Below are 19,288 nucleotides of genomic sequence, written 5' to 3'. Positions count from 1 at the left end.
GCCTGCATAGTGACTCAAACACAAAAGAACATGCTCTTGGTTTTCCCACAGGTCTCTGGGGGGACGGTCAAAGAGCTGGTGGAGGCCCTGAGACAGATGGGCTACACGGAAGCAATCGAAGTTATCCAGGCGGCCTTCTGCACCTCAGAAGCCTCCAGCCCTGTGAAGACCACCTCTCAGGCCCACTCACTGCCTCTCTTGCCTTCCTCCACAAGGCAGCAAATAGGTAAAGATAAAAGACAGAAAAAGCAGTGTAGAGATCTCCCTGCTCCCAGACTGGAATCTTCAGTTCCCTTGGCATATGCCAGCTCCCTGCCCCCTCATCTCCTGAATATGTCCTCCAGTATGACTATTCTATCCTCTGTTTCACCCTCTACCCCTCTGGAAGCTTCTCTTCAGATGAGGGTGCTGTTCCCGTGGACAATCACATTGACATACAAGTTCCGTAGATTCCCAATAAATATTAAAAGCAGTGTGATAGGGGAGGGTAAGGTAAATACTCGCTCTCTCTTATCTTTTAAGTGTAAAGAGAGGGAGATTCAGAGGAAGAAAAATGTATAACATTTGTAGAATGAGAACTGGAACCCAGATGACAGATGGGCATCTACCACCCCTCTGTTCTCCACCTACTTCTTCAAGTGATCCCCTGACCTCAGCTCTCTCTCCCACGCTCATGACACTGACCCTGTCTCCCATCTGTCATCCCATCAGCAAAGCATGGAACCATAGGGAATGGACCCTCCACACAGCCCATGTATCTTGTATTTCTCTTTAATCTTATTCTTCCACTCCAGACAACCATTTCATCCCCTCTCACTTTCTGCAGGTCCCAGTCTCTGATTCTTGCCTCTCTCACCTGCATAGCAGTTCCTCCCCACCCCTCAACCCACCCCCTACCGGATCACCTAGCAAGCAGGCTAGAATTTCCTCATCTCTAAAAACAAAACAGAAAAAAATTGCCTCTTGATCCCACATCCCCTTTAGCTACCGTCCAATTTCTCTGTTCCTCTGCACAGCAGCGCTTCTCAAGAGAATTTTTCAAAGCTGTTCTCTCCTCCTCTTCACCTTCTGTCCTTTGCCTGAACCCCGAGTGAGTTCTGTCCCCAGCACCCCACAAGCCCTGCTGTTGTCATAGAGACCAGTAACCTCCAGTTGCCAGATCTGGTCGTCACCCTTCCCGTCTTCTTGGTGTGTGTGTGTGTCACTATTGGCCAGTCCCTCCACTCCTGGCCTTTCCACAGCATGTCCTCTTGCAGCTGCCTCCACGCTCACTTATTCAAGTTGCAGCCCTCTAGAGCCCGTCCTCCGCCCGCCTGCCTTCTCTGTGCAGCACTCTTGACACCCACACACACCCCATATTGGCTCCATCTGTAGAGGCGCTGCCACCCTCCAGGAGGTTAAGACCAAGTCTAAGAATTGCCCATAGTACTTCGTGGCCCTACTCCCCTCCCATCCAACCCATCAGGTTTCCTTCTCTCCATGACAGCTCCCTGATCCATTCCACTCTCATTTCTTGTCTGGTTTCCTCCTACAGCTCCTAATCCTCCCCTGTGTTTGTGTCACAATGTCCTTCCTCAGTCCACTTTCTGTACCACCAGTTACTGGGATGGTGTGACTCCAGTTGAGCTCCCTCCAGTCCATCCACTTAGCAAATCCTTGTCTGGCATATACTGTGAGTCTGACACTATTTCATGTTTTGAAGATCAGGCCAGGACCCTGCTTTGCCCATTTGCTCTTTTAAACATGGCTTTCATACTCTCCCAAGAGTATCCTCAGCTCACAAGTCTGGATCTCACAAGTCTGATCCAGCCTGAGGGTTTTCCCCTTCCCTGGAGAGCTCCTAACCTGGCAGACTCCCACCATTCACTTTCAGTGCCAATGTCACCTTGACAGCAGGGCCTTCCTTGGGGACTAAGACAGGTGGGATTATGCACAGTGCTAAAAGAAATGTGTCCATCAAGAAAACAACCCGGTCCATATCATGACCTGGTGCTCCTTCTACACAAATAGTCAAAGAAGAAAGTAAATACACCTTTAAAAAGTAAATATTTACACATTCAGACTTTAAGGTTATTTTTTAAATACCTCACATTTCCCAGCACACAATAGATACCAAATAATAATTGGTTGATTGAATAAATCAGTAGCATGGCACTGTCATTAAAGTCTTAATATTCTAACACATATCTACATAAGAAGATAGCATTTTGATTAGTGTATTCTAGATTTGTTTGCCTCATTTCTTTCTGTTTGCATGTATATAGGAAATGATTTGCATTGATTAGATTCCTAAAGGTACTTTTCAACAAAAAAAAAATTCACATTAATTTTCCAGTATAGATGCATTTGCATTAAAATCACCTAACTTTCTTGCTACCAAAAATGTTTTTGAGGCAGAATACATTGTTAAATAACATGTGTGGCCCAGAGAGAGATTTCATTTTTAGTTCCTACTTCAGTTACCAATTTGTTTTGTCTAGGATCAGCAGTTTCCCCAGCTATAAAATAGGTAATGCAGTGGTTGGAAAATTATACCTGATTTCTAAGAAAAAAAAAAGATGTATTTTGAGTCAAGGGAATTCAAAAAATATTCTGATAAACAGAAGACTAGATTGCAGGAGAAAGATATGAAAACATTTGCCCGGCCTGACATCTCCACAGGGTTTAATGTCACTCGGTACTATCTCCCTTCATGTCACTGTGAACAGTACTGATGAGCAGGGGCCACAGAAGGGGTATGTGGTGGCTGGTGGGATCAGTGGGCAGGATGTGCACATCGAGGTCCATCCACAGCCTTTCAGAGGCAAACATGGTGCCCAGCTGGAGCATAAGGTGTATGGGAACAAAGGCTTTGCCTTTTTCCTTGCTGTGCCCCCAGTGAATTCGTGCTTTCTCTCCTCAGATGAGCTGCGAGACAATGACAGCATCTGTGACAGTGGTGTGGAGACATCCTTCCGCAAACTCAGCTTTACAGAGTCTCTGACCAACAGCAGCTCATTGCTAACTCTTAACAAAATGCCCCAAGATTACGGGCAGGAAGGACCTATAGAAGGCAAAATTTAGCCTGCTGGCAGTTTCCCACGCTGTGTAAACCAAAGTCCTAGAATCCCACTGCGTTGTCCAAAAGAAGGAAAGTAAAGTGCATCCAGAGGTGCTCAGAGGAACAGCGGCCTGCCTGAATCATGCTGGATTTAATTCAAGGCTGTCTAAACATGACTTCCTTTCCTGGTTTTTCAATGAGTTTTAGTTGATTCACTTGCCAATAGTATCTAGCAATCCCAGCACTGCGCTGAACTGATGTGTCCTGGGGATGAGGTAGTTTATTGAGCTTTACCGGCTGCTACTGGATTACAGTTGCTTTTTGTTGTCATTGCTGCTGTCCCTCTGCTGCATTCCCACTGTCAGGGTGTCCTCACCTGGTGTTCTTTCTAGCCGTCCATGGCACAGTTGTGCATTCAGATTAAGGATTAAGAAAAGAGATATTTGAATATCAGAGTCACTTAGTGTGCAATTAAAAAAAAAAGGCTTATTGCTTTTTTTAATGTGGTTATCTCTGTGATTTGAAAAACACATGAACTTATCAATATTTAAACATGGTTATAATCAGTGCTGAAAATGATATTTTCCCCTTTTTCTGCATTTTGCTATTGTAAATATGTTTTTTAGATCAAATACTTTAAAGGAAAAATGTTGGATTTATAAATGCTATTTTTTATTTTACTTTTATAATAAAAGGAAAAGCAAATTGTTGACCTCACTTTGTTTGATCTCTGCTAATACTTTTCTAAGATGATTGCTTATAATCATGGGGTCATCGTATTCTGGTTATCACATTCCCATTCCCCTTTAGAGTCAACTTTCTGAACAACAACAACAAAATTATCACAAGAAAAGCATTTTAACCTAAGATGAAAAGTTTGGGTTTGCCAAATCCTGGCCCTGCTCCTCTCAATTAGTCATGTTCATCTTCTTCCATGTTGTGTGTGTTCACACAACACTATACCTCTTTAATGTCTTTTCTGTGTCTCCATGATGCTGAAAATATTGAAATTTCAACGTACAAGAGACCCTTGGGCAAGAAACCCTCCAGTATGAGGCTTTGTCAAATGGCTCTTCACTGAGAGTTGGAAAAAAGGAAGAGGAAAACAAACATTATTGAACAAGGTACTGTCGTGGATTCTGTGGTGTGTAACCAAGATCCTTCCTGAACAAAGCATTGTCCCCTGAATGCTGGGAGCACACTAACTATCAGCTCCTCAGGGAATAGCCTTAGCCACACAGAGCCACTCTCCCATTTCCATGGTGGCCCCCAAGCAAGGATTCGCTGGTGTGGGAGTACAAAAGCCCGTCCAACCCCCAGGCAGTGCTTCTGGGCTGTGAGCTCAGACTTCCCCAGTAGGTGAGCTGAGGCTGCGACTCTCATCTCCTCCACCCAGTCCTGCTTCCTTCCCCACCCTTCCACATCTGTTCATCTTGAGAGCATTACAAATAAACATCCTGCGCATGAATCTCCATCTCAGAGTTAATTTCCTAGAGAACCCAACCTGCACAGGTGCTAGGAACCATGCTGAACAATTTTGCACATAATTAAGTCACTTAGTTTTGAAAATAGCCCAATAAGGTATGCATATTTACCCCCAACTTACAGAGTAAGAATCTGAGGTTTAAGAGGTCAAGTAGGCCATAGTAAAAGTACTTCTAAGCTTACACCCAACTCCGGATAACTCCTGTGTTCATGGGTGAGCCATCGTGCCTGGCAAAAGTAAAATTTCAAATAAAGACAAGATGATTATTCAATAAACAGATGTTCCAACTAGTTAATCACTTAGAAAAAAATAACCTGAACACCTACCTCTTTCCTTTCATTAAAATAATTTCCAGATGTGTCAAAAATTAAACCATAAGAATGCTAAGACATGGATGAAAAATCTTATTTGTGTGTGTGTGTTGGAGTACTAAGGATTGAACAAAGAACCTCGTGTGTATTAGGCAAGTGCTCTACCACTGAGCTTTATTCCAACCCTGGATTAATAATCTTGATGTAGAGAAGGTTTTTCTAAACAAGACAATTCTCTTATATGAACAGTTTGGGTTCTTCATTTTACAGCATGTTCCAAATGAATCTCCATTTTGTTTAGTTTTTAAGAAAATCTGTTTCCTATTACATTGCTGTTATCTACCCCAACCCATCACATTTTTCCAGTTTTTGAGAACTGTTATCTATAAAGTAAAAAAATAACAGTTCTGACTTCCCTTAATTTTCACAAAAGCAGCCCATGCCTCCATTCCTCTGCCAGTTCCTCTCTGTGGCAGTAAACTACTGTCCAGCTGCCCACAGCAAAGTCTCCTATCTTACAATATGAGGCTGACACTCCTCCCACTGAGGGAGGGGCCCACCTTCTTGCCCTGTGAATCTAGGCAGCCTGTGATGAGGGTAGAAGAGATGCTAAGTGACTTGCAGAATTAGGTCATACAATGTAATATAACTTCTGCCCAGGCACTCCCTCTGGGAACCCAGTTACAGGGCTCCCAAGGAGCCAGGTGGCCACATAGAGAAGTCAAGTTCAGGTCTCAACCTTAAATGAGGTCCCAGCCACTGCAGCATGCACTGTAGGATAGGCAAGGGAGCCTGTCCTTCAGCCATCTCAGTCCCCAGTCAGGTGTCCCCATCTGGTCTTTAAGCTGCCTCAGCTGGTGATGCCTATAAGAGACAAACTGTGTCACTGAGCCCTGTCCAAATTATAGATTCATGAGCCAATTAAATAACAGTGAATGTTTCACAATCTCAGTGTGGAGTGGATGAATACCGTTCTCCAGAGCACTAACTTTACATTTCTCATGCCAGAAGTTCACTTTAAAGAGAAACTGACTTGAGGAGGAAGAAGGAGGAAAGAACTCATGCCGAGATAGAAAACTTATGCTCCCCTGCTGTAATAAAAAACCCTATTTCTCTTGTGATCCAGAAACTGACTCTTCTTCCTCGCAAATCTCAGCTCAGGCCTGAACCTGTGCACCAGGCTGGAACACAAAGGCTACCAAGGCTGCCTTGGTCCCTGTGGAAGGAGTGTCTTTCACACTGTACCAGCAGATGGGGATAAATGCCAAAAGGGATTCAGGAGATCAGTGGGAAAGCTACAATGGGCCTGAAATAAACCTGCCCAGAAAGCTTGTCAAACAGCAGGAGGCTGGTTAGAAATAGCTTCCTCAGAACTTTGGTCATCTTTTGAGGTTTCTATACTCTGCAGGCATAACCAGGCTTTTTTCAGGATCAGTGGTCATACTTTTTCAGCAAAAGGAAGCCCTGCTGCTACTTGTTGACCCATCTGGGTCCCCTGTGGTGGTTCTATGTGGCACGGGCATCCCCGGTCACCAGCCACAGAACACAGCCCCACAACCTGGACCGTGAATGTTTTTAGCAGGAGAAAGGGGGAGCGATAGGAGCCAGGGAGAGCTGGGCCCTCGTACCTTCCAGTCCCTTTGAATTACTTATTTCTAATTAAATTCTCCCAACACCCCCCCCACTTGATAGTAAGGAAACAGGTGATCTGAGGTTTAAGTAACCCACCCCAGGTTCAAATCCAGGTTCATCTAATTCCAAAGACTATTCTTTGATGATTTCCGAAGGTCTTTCAAGAAATGGGGCCATATTTAAAAGAGAAAGAAAAAATTCAGAGACCTGTTCAAAGGTGATGGAGTCATCAGGTACCCAACCCAAATTGCAAAATGAACCCAGAATATCACTAAAAGGATATTACTTGGTTAAAATGACTTGATCTCTCCCCTACTCACAGGCTAAATTGCTTATGAATGAATTATTCAGGGAATGAAGAGTATTGCGTCTCTTTCTTCTTCCTGTTTTTTCACCTTCGGAGGCGGGGTGGATTTTCTTCTGATGTGCAATTCCCCAAGTAACAGACCTGGGAAGGCATAGGAGTCAAGAGAGGGTAAAACTAAAATTCTGGTTATTTTCTTAAAGTTCATAGGACTTACATTTGGGTAAGATCTTAAAAGATCACTGTTTTAGTCAGTTCCTTAACTGCTGTGACTGAAAGACCTAACGAGAACAATTTTAGAGGAGGGCAGTTAAGTGGGGGCTCACGGTGTCAGAGATCTCAGTCCATAGGCAGCTGGGCTCCACTCCTTGGGCCAAAGTGAGGCAGAACTACATGGCAGAAAAGTGTGGCAAGGGAAGCAGCTCACATGATGATCAGGCAAAGAAAGAGACTCCACTCTCCAGATACAAAATATACACCCCAAAGCCACTCACCCAGGGACCCACCTCCTCCAGCCACTCCAGCGATTAATTAACTGATTGGGTTAAGACTCTCATAACTCAATCATTTCTCTTCTAAACCGTCTTGCGCATTTTCTCACATATGAGCTTTTGGGGACATCTAATATCTAAACCATAACAATCACATATCTAAGGACTGAGGGTGTAGTTCAGTGATTCAGCTCGTGCTTAGCATGCCTGGGTTCAATCCTCAAAACACCCTGCAATGTGAGAACAGCTCCTCCCCATTGTCTTCTCAGCAACCAGCTGTGTCAGGTAAATGCCAATTCCGGAGATTATGAGTTCTTTTCCATTGGTTTCATTTGGCTGTCATTTGACTTTGGGTTTGGGGGAGACACTTAGGAGGGGCTGTAAATTAAAAGAACATCATTGCATTATTATGTATTCCATTATGTCTACAATAGCCTTCCTACATTTCCCTGGACAAGTGAATAGTTATACAAACTATTCAAGCATCTTAGAATGAGAGGAAAGAAAGGGCCAGGTCGCACAGCATCTTCTGACTTCCATCAACTAACTCTTCCATATTGATATCTCTTCACAAAAATGGTTATTTCATTTCAACCTTCGAAGAACAAACATATGTATTCAATCAAGATTTCTTGAACCTCTGTTGTGCACCAGGCACTACAATGGGTGCTCATCACACAGTATCACTACCTGTTTAAAAATCCTGCACGGTATTTTATCAGTTTTACAGGCAAGGAAACTGAAGCATGGACAAAGCATTACCTGCAGGATCTTCTGACTCCAGTAGTGTTTTAATCAACCACTCTTGCAGCAGGCTCAGGGATGAGTAGGGCATCTCTCTTCTTAGCCATGAAGGAATCCAAACTAACATTCTTCCTCTATCGCTCAACTCCCAAGGTCTTGCTGGGTGTGATGGCCCCTGTCACCTGAAAAGGGAATCAAACTTAGAGGAGTATGTGTTGCAGATTTGAATGAGCCACTTCCTCTCATGTCGTGCTAGAGGAAAACTTTAGTCCCATGGCTACACTGAGACCAGGGAGACTCAGGGAGTGGTATTCTATTCCCAGTATTGAAAAGGTTATTGATTTTGGTGAACAGATCACAGTCTGAACCCTCAGGTTGTTTTTAATTCCAACTCATACAAATATTCACTCTGAAAGTACCATAAAGGTAAATAACTACTATGAAAGGCAAAATCATTTCCCAAAATTGAGAATGAAGGATGAGGGGCTGGGGATGTGGCTCAGCGGTAGAGTGCTTGTCCAGCAGGCACAAGGCCTTGGGTTTGATCCCCAGCACAATGCCCCTGCAAAATGGAGGATGCCTTTTAAGTACTAAGTCACAGTTTATCTGAAGGAAATCCTCAGAGAACATCAAGGCTATGATGGGAGCAGAGAGTACAGCAGCAAAGCCTGCAGTCCTTACAGGGAGAGTTATCTCCAACCTCCATGCTCCTCTGTTCCTTCAATGCTGTGCATAAGATCTTGGCTCACAGATGTTAAGGTTAATGTTTCCAAGACACCATGCCCTTTGGGATCATATTAGGATTCTCTAGAGGAACAGAACCAACACACACACACACACACACACACACACACACACACACACGCATACACACTGTACATATACTCTGTATACATAGTTATACATACATATATTTGTATATGTTTAGTTATAATTACAGTTTAAAGGGGGACTTATTAGATTGGCTTACAGGATCAGAAATTAGATAGTTCCACAATGGCCACCTGCACATTGAAGAGTGGGGTGCACTCTTCTCAGTCCAAGAAGATGGAGCCTTGGAAGAAAAGGAACAAATCATGCAGCCCCAGTCTGGGTCTGGAGGCCTGGGAACTCCCTGATCCAGAGGAAAGAGCAAGGGCCAGACCAGGACTCAGTCTCAAACCCCCCCACTGTGCTCTTCAGTCTCACTCTATAACCAATCACAGAGCACAAGGCTGTCCTGAAGGTACTGGTCATTCCCATGTGCCCAAGAGAGGAAAGGAAAGCTCTGAAGGGCATTATCTGCAGTGGGTCAAGCAGCAGGAAGCTGGCACTCCACCAAACAGACAGCTTCAGCACTCACTGCACTGGGCAGGCACCCTCAAAGAGGCTGCAGGAGAGTCCCCAAGAGTCTATGATGGCCTTCCTTCTACCCATTCTCCTGCAGCCCCATTTCTTTTGCTTTGGGGCCTTCAATACCTTTGTTTTGTTTTGTTTTGTTTTGTTTTGTTTTGTTTTGTTTTGTTTTGGCTCAACATCCTGCCTAGTTCTGTTTCCTTGTGCCCATCCCATTACTCCAACAAAGAGCCCCGACGGACCACCCATGTTCAAGTAGAATCTCTCTTCCCATCACAAGCACAGCCTGACCCAGAGTAGCCAAAGACACTAGAAATGACATTGCTGTGAAGACCCACCACAGCCCCATAGGAAGATCCTGCCCCAAAGCAGAGCCTCCAAGAAGAAATCCTTCTGTTCTCTTCCAGGAGAGCCCATAGCCCCTGTGTCTCTCCTGTCACTCCTGGGACCGTGGAAGCAGGAGTAGCTTTGCCTCCCCCAAAAGATGGGCACAGTGGTGCTCAGGAAGTACTCATAGGCTCATGGAAGAAAGAACCACTCAGTCGGATGCAAAAGCAACCCTTCACATTCTTCTCCATTCCAGTCTTGATCTGGGAAGGTCAAAGCTACCATTTGGCCCATCCTTCTTCACCCCAGCCAACTGCACACGGTGAATGATGAACAGCATATGCACACAGCATGTGGGCAGGGACCGTCTTGGTTATGAAGGTCAAAGCCACTCTACAGCTTCAATGAGGAGGGAATTCGTGGGAAGCAAGTAACCCACAGGAAGCAGGGCGTTCCCTTAGACAGAAGAAGCCAAGCCTGGCCAGAGAAGACTCCTCCTCCGTGCTGCCCCTTCCTCAGCAAAAGGTCCTTACAATCGTGCCACAACTCATGGTTTCAATCCATTCCCAATCGCTTTGTTACTGTGCCTTTTCCAGCTCATCTGACTTCTCCCTGATCAGTCATCTATTCTAGAGGCTTCGTGCCAAGTTTTCAGAGATCCATAGTAATTAAATTTCAATTAAAAATCATTCAGCTGCTACTTTTTGCTAAGGTAGTTAAGACAGATAGAAATGAAATGAACCAAAAGGCAGAGAGCAGCAAAAGTTGCTCTGTACATCTGAACCTTGGGATCAGCCCTGCTGGTGCCTGACTTTGTTAGCTCTGGAGCCTGGGAAGAAGTCACCTTTCTCCATAGGTACAAAATCTTCTGAGCAAACCAAACTAAGCACTATGCAAATATGGCTGGCAAGGTCAGACTGGAGGAAAACATCCAGACCAATGGCAATTATTAATAGCTCCTCAAATGCAATCATAAGTTGTCAAGAATCTGTAATATTCTCTCTCATTGACAGATCTAGTATGCTAAATCCCAAATTTCAATTTTCTAAAATATTATTTTAGTTCCTAATGGACCTTTATTTTATTTATTTATTTATGTATATGCGGTGCTGAGAATTGAACCCAGTGCCTTACACATGCCAGGCAAGTGCTGCACCACTGAGCCACAATCCCAGTCCCCAAATTTTAATCTTTTAACATTCCTTTCCTAACAAGTCTCATTTAATAATGAAGACCCTTTCCCACAAAGCATTGCATCACTAAACTTTAGAGAGAGGAAGAGAGAGAGCCAGGGAGAGCTCAGTGAACACAGCTGCTCTCTGGGTTCCTTCTTTCCCTTCCTCCCTCCTCCCTGCCTTTCTTTTTCTCTGTCTCTCTTGCTTTCTTTTCCTCTCTTCATTTCTCTCTCGCTTTTCCTTTCTAGCTCTCCTTTTCTTTTATCTTTCTTCCTCTATCAGTTTCTCTTTCCTCTTCTCTCTCTCCCTTTCTCTTTCTCTTTTCTCACTTTCTCCCACTCTCAACCTTTCTCTTTCCCTTTCTCTCTCTCTCTCTCCCTCCCCACCTCTTCTTTTGTCTTCATCGCTTCCCTCTTCCCTCTCTCTTTCTTTCCTTCAGTAAAGTAACTCCTCTTGAATCATGCATTCCAGAGTAGGTACTGGTCTCCAGCTCTCTGAACCCTGGAAGGTAGTCGAAGACCCTCCCCTCCACCGCTTGCCCCATGAGCTCTCCCTTGCACTCCCCGCCCCACCTGAGGGCAGCGGGGCCCAGTCCTCAGTCCTTGGGGAAGCCAACCTCCCGGAAGCCAGCGCCCCGCCCAGGGCAGTGCCACTCCACCCACCACCAGCCTCATTTCTTGTGCACAAGAGGCCTCTGCTGGAAGAAGTAGAACTTTGCACAACCACCCAACAGCTGTCATGTCTCTTTCTTTTTTTTTCCTTTGATAAAATTGGAAATAGCCTTACCCAGCCCGCCACAAAAAAAAAAAAAAAAAGAAAGAAAGAAAGAAATTAGAACCACCTTAATCTTTCTGCCAGAATATTCTCCTTCAACTCAGATCACAAAACCTGGTGATTATTTTCCCTTAGTACAGAATCCTTAAATGACTTTCACTTTGGGCAAGGGGAATAAGACCCCTGGCTGGAATGATCAGGTAGGGGTCTTATCCTTGGAATAATCGTAAGCCTGCATTTACTACTTGTTTATCCTGTCCTGGGCACTGGAAAGACTTTATCTTATTGAATCCTCACAATAACGCCATGAAATAGTTATTACATTAATCTCATCTTAAAGATAGGGAAACTCAGGCTTAGAAATTAAGTGACTGGCTCAAGGTCAGTCAGTATGTGTTGGAGCCAAAATAATGGAGGCTCAATATCAGCATGAGCCCACGGCCACGGTGCACACACACACAAATGTATGTGTTATATTTGGATATTTTACAAGGCAAAACCTCAGTTATTGTGTTTGTAAGTTGACTAGTTAAAAATCTTTCCATTCAAATACCAGTAATGTGGCTAAAGAAGGATGTCACACCCATCTCGCGCTGGGTATCATCTCATTATAAAAGAGTACGGGTCCTTCCCTCACCCACCATGGCAAACCATGCCCCAAAGAGCCTTCCTCACTAGAAATCTCACTGCCACTGCCACATCCAAGTGTAGGGGAGTGGTGATCAAGTGTCCCTGGGCTGAGGGGAAACTCAGGGCCCCACCCTGCACTTTCCAAGACCTAGTTATATGTCTGACCTCAAAGCCCTTACCTTTATCTGTGAGGATGCTTTTGACTGGAAGATGAGAACACCTGGCTATAAGTGAATTTTAAAAGTAAGGGCTTTTTAAAAATATCATTATAAGGTAAAAAATAGAAGGATCTATGTTATACATGATCTCTTCCCCCTTTTTAAAAGTTAGCAAATAACTCAACTTTAAAAACCATGGTCTAGCTGTCATCTGCTGGCCAAACATGATCTATGTGTGACCTGACCTTCGTTTTCTCCCCTCTATCCAATGCCTGCACAGGTTTCTACTTGTCCCCCTCCCTAAAGTTTTGCTTTGATGGCTTAACACAGAGTTAGTGATAATTTTAACAGCTCATATTTGTTGAACAGCTATTGTGTGCTCTATCAATATGTATGCATCCTCTCATATTAATATGTATGCATCATGACCCCTATGGTTAAATATAAAGTAACTAAGGCCAGACAAGACTTGTATCCCATGTCAAATCTCCTGCTAGTATTGCTACAGGACTCAAACACACTGATTTCAAAGCTCATAGTCTTTAACTGCTTTATCAATTAGGATGCTCTTTGTTGTAAAATCAGAATTTTTTACTTAGTCAGAACCTGACTACAAGTGGCTTAAATAAATAAGGCCATATTTTTTAAATCACATTATGTGAAGAGCAAAGTTAACAGTATGGAGTTTCCTCAAAAGAATAGGTATGGGACCACCATATGACCCAGCTATGCCACTTCTCAGTATTTATTTGAAAGAATTAAAGTCATCATAATACAGTGATATGTGTAAATCCATGTTTATAGCAGCACAATTCACAATAACCAAGTTATGGAACCAGCCTAGGTGTTCATCAGTGGATGAATGGATACAGAAAATGTGCTATGTGTACACAATGGAGTTGAACTCCACCGTAATGAAGAACAGAATTGTTATTTGCAGGAATGTGAGAGCATTATGTTAAGTGATAAGCCAAACTCAGAAAGTCAAGAGTCGTGTTTTCTCTCATGTGTGGAAGCTAGAGAGGAAAAGGGGGAATTAAGCAAGGGGGAAATCTCATGAAAATAGTAGGAAAAGAGGACCAGGGGGAGGGAGCAGATGAGGGAAAGGGGAGACACTGAGAATGACATTGCATGTTACATGTTATGTGCATGTACAAATATGTCACAATAAATCCCACTATTATGTATAATTATCAAGTGCCAATAAAACATTGTTTAAAAAAGAAGAACAAAATTAGATGATTGCAGGGTTAGCCTAGCAGCTTAATATCTCTACCATCCCTCTGTCAATGTCTCTTCAAGGTCACAAGGCTACAGCAGCTCCAAGCACTGGGTCCTCAAACTGTAGCTTCTCAACTTCACCCAACAGCAGGAAAACATCACCTTCTGTTCATGTGCCAGAATTGTGTCACATACTTAACCCTACACCAATCCGTGGCAAACGGGAATAGGATTAAGTGTAACAAATTATGATCCAATTCCTGAGGCTGGAGCGGAGAAGAACCTGACTGTTCGGTGGTCAGTCAGCAGAGTCTGCTCCAACTACTGGGAATGTGTGGATTTTATCAATAAAGTTGATACAAACCATAATGAATAACAATAACAGAATAAGAAGAAGGTGCTCCCACATACATTATGACACAGGAATGAGTGCTAGCTCTCACATAGGAATGTTCATGACTGGGAATGTACGATTGCCGGGACCTCTAGGTAATTCTAGATACCATGGTAATTCTTACTTCTCACTGCATGGCATGACGGGGCACAAGAGGAACTCAAGCAACCTTGTTTAAAGACTGAGACCAACCAAAGGAGTTCAACTGTATTATTATTGCAAACTTTTCTTTCAAGGAACAGTTCTGTGACACTTGTCTACAAAATATGAGAGATATTTATAAGACTTGAAACTGTGAGGCAATGCCCTTATTTTTGCTAAGCCCATTTACTGTTTGGCACTTGCTCAAGAGCTCAGTGGCAGCTTCAGCAGTCAGTCTGCCCTCAGCTTGTCCATCCCAAGCCCAGAGCTCAGCACCACTGACCAGCTGATCTTGAGCTTTTCCTCCCTTATAAATTAATTAAGTGAAGGTCTTTAAAGAGTCATTTCTCAATTGAACTTTCTTTTCTTTTTTATCATAGGTTTTTCAAAACACCTTTCTTTTTCATTTTGTTTTGTTGATACCTCAGATTGAACCCAGGGGTGCTTTACCACTGAGCCTCATCCCCAGACCTTTTTTTTTAATATTTTTTATTTTGAGAAAGGGTCTCACTAAGTTGTTGAGGTTGGTCTTGAACTTGTAATCCTCCTGCCTCAGTCTCCTGAGCCGCTGGGATTACAGGTATGCACCACCATGCCCGGCCATCCTCAAGTATTGAACAAGATGGCCTGTTTAACATGGCTGTCCCTCACTGTCACCTTAACCTTATAGGACTTGGCACTAACTGCAGTTGCCTTATTAGTTAGCTGGCTTATTTTCTTCTCCCCTACAAGAATGGTTTACCAAACAGGGACTTGTCTTCCCTTTTCATCACCATAACCCTAGTAACAAGGACAGTGCTTGCCCATAGATCCACAATAAATGCTTGAAAATGAATGAATAAATCTTAAGTAAACAGTTTTTAGGGTCAGAATATAAATGCATCTTAACATCAGTTTTGTCTGTTTTTTAGAATTTTGTATATCACTCTGGTTTCTATCTCTGATAAAGCAATTAGGAAAATAAGAATTCCTCCATTCACTCCACTCACTTGGAAATATTACTAAATGCCTTTTGTGCGTAATCCTTTTAATTTCCTGTGCTAATTGAATTGATGATTGCATTTGGTCAAGGGGGACTCTGGGAATGTTGTTAAATGCTTTGAATTTTCCACACAAACAATGCTTACTTGTTCTTCTTCCTAAATCTTACCAAGTTGGGGGATAGGTTTCATATCTGAGAGCAAGAGGTAGCCGAAGACCGGTCTTTGTCACTTGAAGAAAGTTGGGAAACATGTCTTTATTTCTCTTGTCCTCCAGTTTACCTTCACTCCAATAGAGAACAAAATTTTTCTGTGTATTTTCCAAGTGACTTCCCATGGTTTGAAAATGTCTCATAAGGAAAAGTCAAATAAGAGAGAAAGTGAGAATAAGAGTTATAGTGAATGTGAATGAGAAAATTATCATTTTTATTGTTCTCTCTGTTCTGAAATGGGAAGATACAATCCTGTGAACTGAACTCTTTATTCCACTCTCTCTGGAATGTGCTTTGCAAGATCGCAGCTAGGACCTGAACCTGGTCTATCTTCTTTTGTTTACACAACTACTAACAAAAAACTTCTCAGAAACCCAAGGCTGAAGGTAAGTATAGCAGATTCTATTCCAGCAAATGTGGCGACATAAATCTATTAAAATGCTAACAATAACTATCCACAGGGACACATGTGAACTGTGGAAGAACAGTTTGGCTATTACTAGTCTCTCCTTTTTAATAAGTTGTTGCCAGTATGTATTTATGCCCATTCATTCTGCCTTTATAAATTATTCTTTTGATATCTTTTTCTGAAGGAATGTGTCTATATTTGTTTCATTTTCACTATTGCTTCATGCACTAGTTGGGTGATAATGATTACTTCAAAAAGTATAATCACAATAAAAGTACAGACCCTATTTGTCCTCAGTACTACCTTTGAAAGTCAGGGATTATCATCTGCATTTCAGAGAGGAAGAAACTAAAGTCCAGAAGGTCAAATTGTTGCCCCAGATCACACAGCTAATAAGTCTCAGAACACGGATTTAAATCCAGGGAAATGTGGTTGGGAGCCCTACCCTCTTCAAGACACCAAGTGCAGGACCACACTGTGGTCGAGCAGGGGCCGACCCCTTCAGCTAACTTACTTTATTTATTCTCTAAAACAAAATTACAAGATGTATGTTATTATTCCCTTTTTACCACAAGAAAATTGAACATAGAGATTAAGGAACTTGTTTAAGGTTGAAGAATCAGTAAGGGCAGATTTGCAATGTAAACTCTGGTTCATCAAATTCAAAGCCCACTTCACAGGGCCTCTGCCATAGCACCTGCATGGTTAGTGAAGACCAGAGTCCTCCTTTCTCAGGTCCAGCCCTTGATAAGCCTGTGTGTGTGTGTGTGTGTGTGTGTGTGTGTGTGTGTGTGTGTGTAAGCACATAGATGAAAAAACTCTTAAATACTGAAGGAGAGGAGGGGAATATCTGTATTTATTTTCTTTTTCAAGTCACTGAACCTAATGCTTCTGTTTTAAAACCAAAACCAGCTGGTCATGCCTGTTAATTCCAGCAGCTCAGGAGGCTGAGGCAGGAGGATCACAAGTTAGCAACTAGTGAGGTCCTAAGCAACTCAGCAAGAGCCTCTTTCTAAATAAAATATATAAAAGGGCTAGGGATGTGGCTCAGTGGTTAAGTGCCCCTGGGCTCAATCCCTGGTACCAAAAATAAAACATAAAAATAAAATAAAATAAACAAATAAAACCCAAACCATTGAGTCTCAATTTTAAATCCAAGCATTCACTATTGGTCCATTCCATAACCAATTACATGATTCTTTCCAGAGAAAAATGTCTCAAATATTCTAGTTTAGATTCTTCAAATTCTCCCATTTATCAAGCAGAAATTAGTGACCATCTCAGTACTGGGCACAATGGAATGTTTATAGAATGATTAAATAAGCCACAGATGAACTATCAAAATGTCAGTGCAATTTATCTTTTATTTTTATCATTCGAACTTAGAGCAAAAATGTAAAAGCAGTACAAAAAAATTTCACATACCTATCTATACCCCCCTACTTATTAATGTTTGGCCCCATTATTTTTATTATCAACATAATTATATAGGGAAGATAATGTGGAATAAAGCAATTTATAGCAACTTATAATTCATTAATATAAGTAAATTGATTTAAACTTGAGCTAAAGGGAACATCACTTTGGTGCCAGAGTAAGCAAATCTATATTCACTACTCTTGAATTGGAAAACTCATTGAATTTGGCCAATCTGAAACCCACACACAATCCCCATGTCCGAATACCTTAAAATTTCCAACGTGAACATGGTGATGTCCGTGTCAACATCAGCTTATTTTTCAAAGAAGGATCACTCTAGCAGTTTTTTTAAAAATAAGTTATTAAAAGTATGGTATTTGTAGGTAAACGGATGGAGTTAGAGAATATCATGCTAAGTGAAATAAGCCAATCCCAAAAAACCAAAGGTGGAATGTTTTCTCTGATATGTGGATGCTAATTCACAATGGGGAGGGGGGACAGGGAAGAATAGAGTTACTTTATATTAGGTAGAGGGGAGTGCAGGGAGGGAAAGGGGTATGGAGGTAGGAAGGATAGTAGAGTGAAACAGACATTACTACCTCATGTATTATATGACTGCATGACTGATGTAATCCTACAATATTTGTAATCAGAAAAATGAGAGATTACACTGCATTTATGTATGATCTAGCAAAATGTATAAATGCATTCTACTGTCATGTACAACAAATTAGAACAAATAAAAAATAAGTTGCTAAAACTATGTTTTAAAACAAGTCCCACTATGAAAAAAGAATCCTACCCCAGATTGGAATCAAATAGCAACAATCAACCACCTATAGTGTCCAGCAACAACAATCATTATGGCTGCCACCAAGAAATCTCTATTGTGACATTTGACCCTCCATTTCCTCTGGAAATAATAACAAAGCACTTCGTCTTAATAATTCAGTATTTCTCAAGGCTAAGTTTGCAAGGCCTACAATTACCTCAAAACCTCCCACATTTGTCTCAGTAGACATTACCATGGTCAGGTTCTTCTGACTCCCTGAAAAGCAATCTGCTTACAACTGGTTCATTTAGTGCTAAAGCTGTACGTTGAAGGGCTCAATAGTTCTGGCACAGATTCAAGAATACGTAAACCAGGTGTAGCGGCACCTGTCTATAATCCCAGCTGAGGCTAAGGCAGGTAGATCACAAGTTTGAATTTTATTAAAAATATTTATTATTTTTACTAAAAAATAAAAAGGGTTGATGTTCTAGTTCAGTGGCAGGGGACCCCTGGGTTCAATCCACAGAATGTCAAACAACAATAGCAAAACAGAACACAGAGGCCCAGCCTTATCTGCGGACATCACCTGGGGAACAGCCTTCCCTGAAAGTATTCATTGTACAAACTCGAGAGAACGATCAGACACGTGGGAGCAAGTAGATGCATCTCTCAGTTTCCTCAGCTTCTCTCGGGTTGTCCTCCTCTCCAGTGAGAGCTCTAGAAATGCTTGGTTTCCAGTGTCCACCGAAAATACAACCAGATTCCTTCAGTAAATATCTGTCAGGGAGGTCACACGAAAAGATTGCTTCAATTCATTCTTGCTGGTAGGTTTCCAAGGGTAAAATAATACAGTTTGTTTCTTCTCAGTCATGAGGAAACCATTGTCACTAAATCTCCCTGGGATGCTGCCTACATCCAACCAAACAAAGGGAGCAACAGCTGAGGTTTCCAGGGCAAAAACAAAAGTGTCATGTTGCTGAGAGATATTGGCCTGGAAAAAAGAAAGAAAAATGAAGTGAAGGTTGAATGAAGAACTATGTAGCGCACAGGCAATGTCTACCAGAACATTTATGTGGGCCTGATAAGGAGCACATTGCCAATTCTTTCATTCTGCCACTGTTAAAGTCACATATTCCATGCATGGTTTCAGACACTTGAACAACACTTGCAAAATGACTTAAATCTGTGGAATATTACCAAGTTGTAATCTCACACCAAGGAAACATGTAGACTCCACTTATTAAGGAGCTATTATTATTTCATAATAGGCTCAAAGTTTTATATTTTTTATAATTTTTCTCAGAGTAGCATCAAGAAGGGAACATTGTGGCAT

At 42.2% G+C, this 19,288-nt stretch overlaps 2 protein-coding genes across 8 annotated transcripts in view; one reads left to right on the top strand and one right to left on the bottom strand.

Moving 5' to 3' along the window:
• Nfkb1 (nuclear factor kappa B subunit 1) overlaps positions 1-3,738 on the top strand; it is a 116,150-nt gene extending 112,412 nt beyond the window's left edge. For 3 of the 5 annotated variants that reach the window (XM_047566731.1, XM_047566732.1, XM_047566730.1), the window contains exons 23-24: positions 52-226; positions 2,903-3,738. In XM_047566731.1, coding sequence (XP_047422687.1) covers positions 52-226; positions 2,903-3,063 — 336 coding nt within the window. In that variant the 3' untranslated portion in view covers positions 3,064-3,738. The remainder of the gene's footprint in view (positions 1-51; positions 227-2,902) is intronic. The other 2 variants (XM_047566733.1, XM_047566734.1) reach the window with 1 other exon arrangement.
• The window catches only part of Manba (mannosidase beta), a 143,449-nt gene that overhangs the window by 31,451 nt on the left and 92,710 nt on the right, over positions 1-19,288 (bottom strand). For 2 of the 3 annotated variants that reach the window (XR_007110524.1, XR_007110523.1), the window contains exons 17-21: positions 18,542-18,946; positions 8,027-8,190; positions 6,790-6,917; positions 5,577-5,701; positions 4,647-4,753 (exon numbers count right to left, since the gene is read on the bottom strand). Coding sequence is in view for 1 of the 3 variants with exons in the window: in XM_047566735.1 (XP_047422691.1) it covers positions 18,722-18,946 (225 nt within the window). In the remaining 2 variants the exon portion in view is untranslated. Of the gene's footprint in view, positions 1-4,646; positions 4,754-5,576; positions 5,702-6,789; positions 6,918-8,026; positions 8,191-18,373; positions 18,947-19,288 lie in introns of those variants that run through there. The other variant, XM_047566735.1, reaches the window with a different exon arrangement.

Source organism: Sciurus carolinensis, chromosome 10, assembly GCF_902686445.1.
Source record: "Sciurus carolinensis chromosome 10, mSciCar1.2, whole genome shotgun sequence".
In the NCBI taxonomy this organism is placed as follows: Eukaryota; Metazoa; Chordata; class Mammalia; order Rodentia; family Sciuridae; genus Sciurus; species Sciurus carolinensis.
This window is presented reverse-complemented; position numbering and strand designations above follow the sequence as displayed.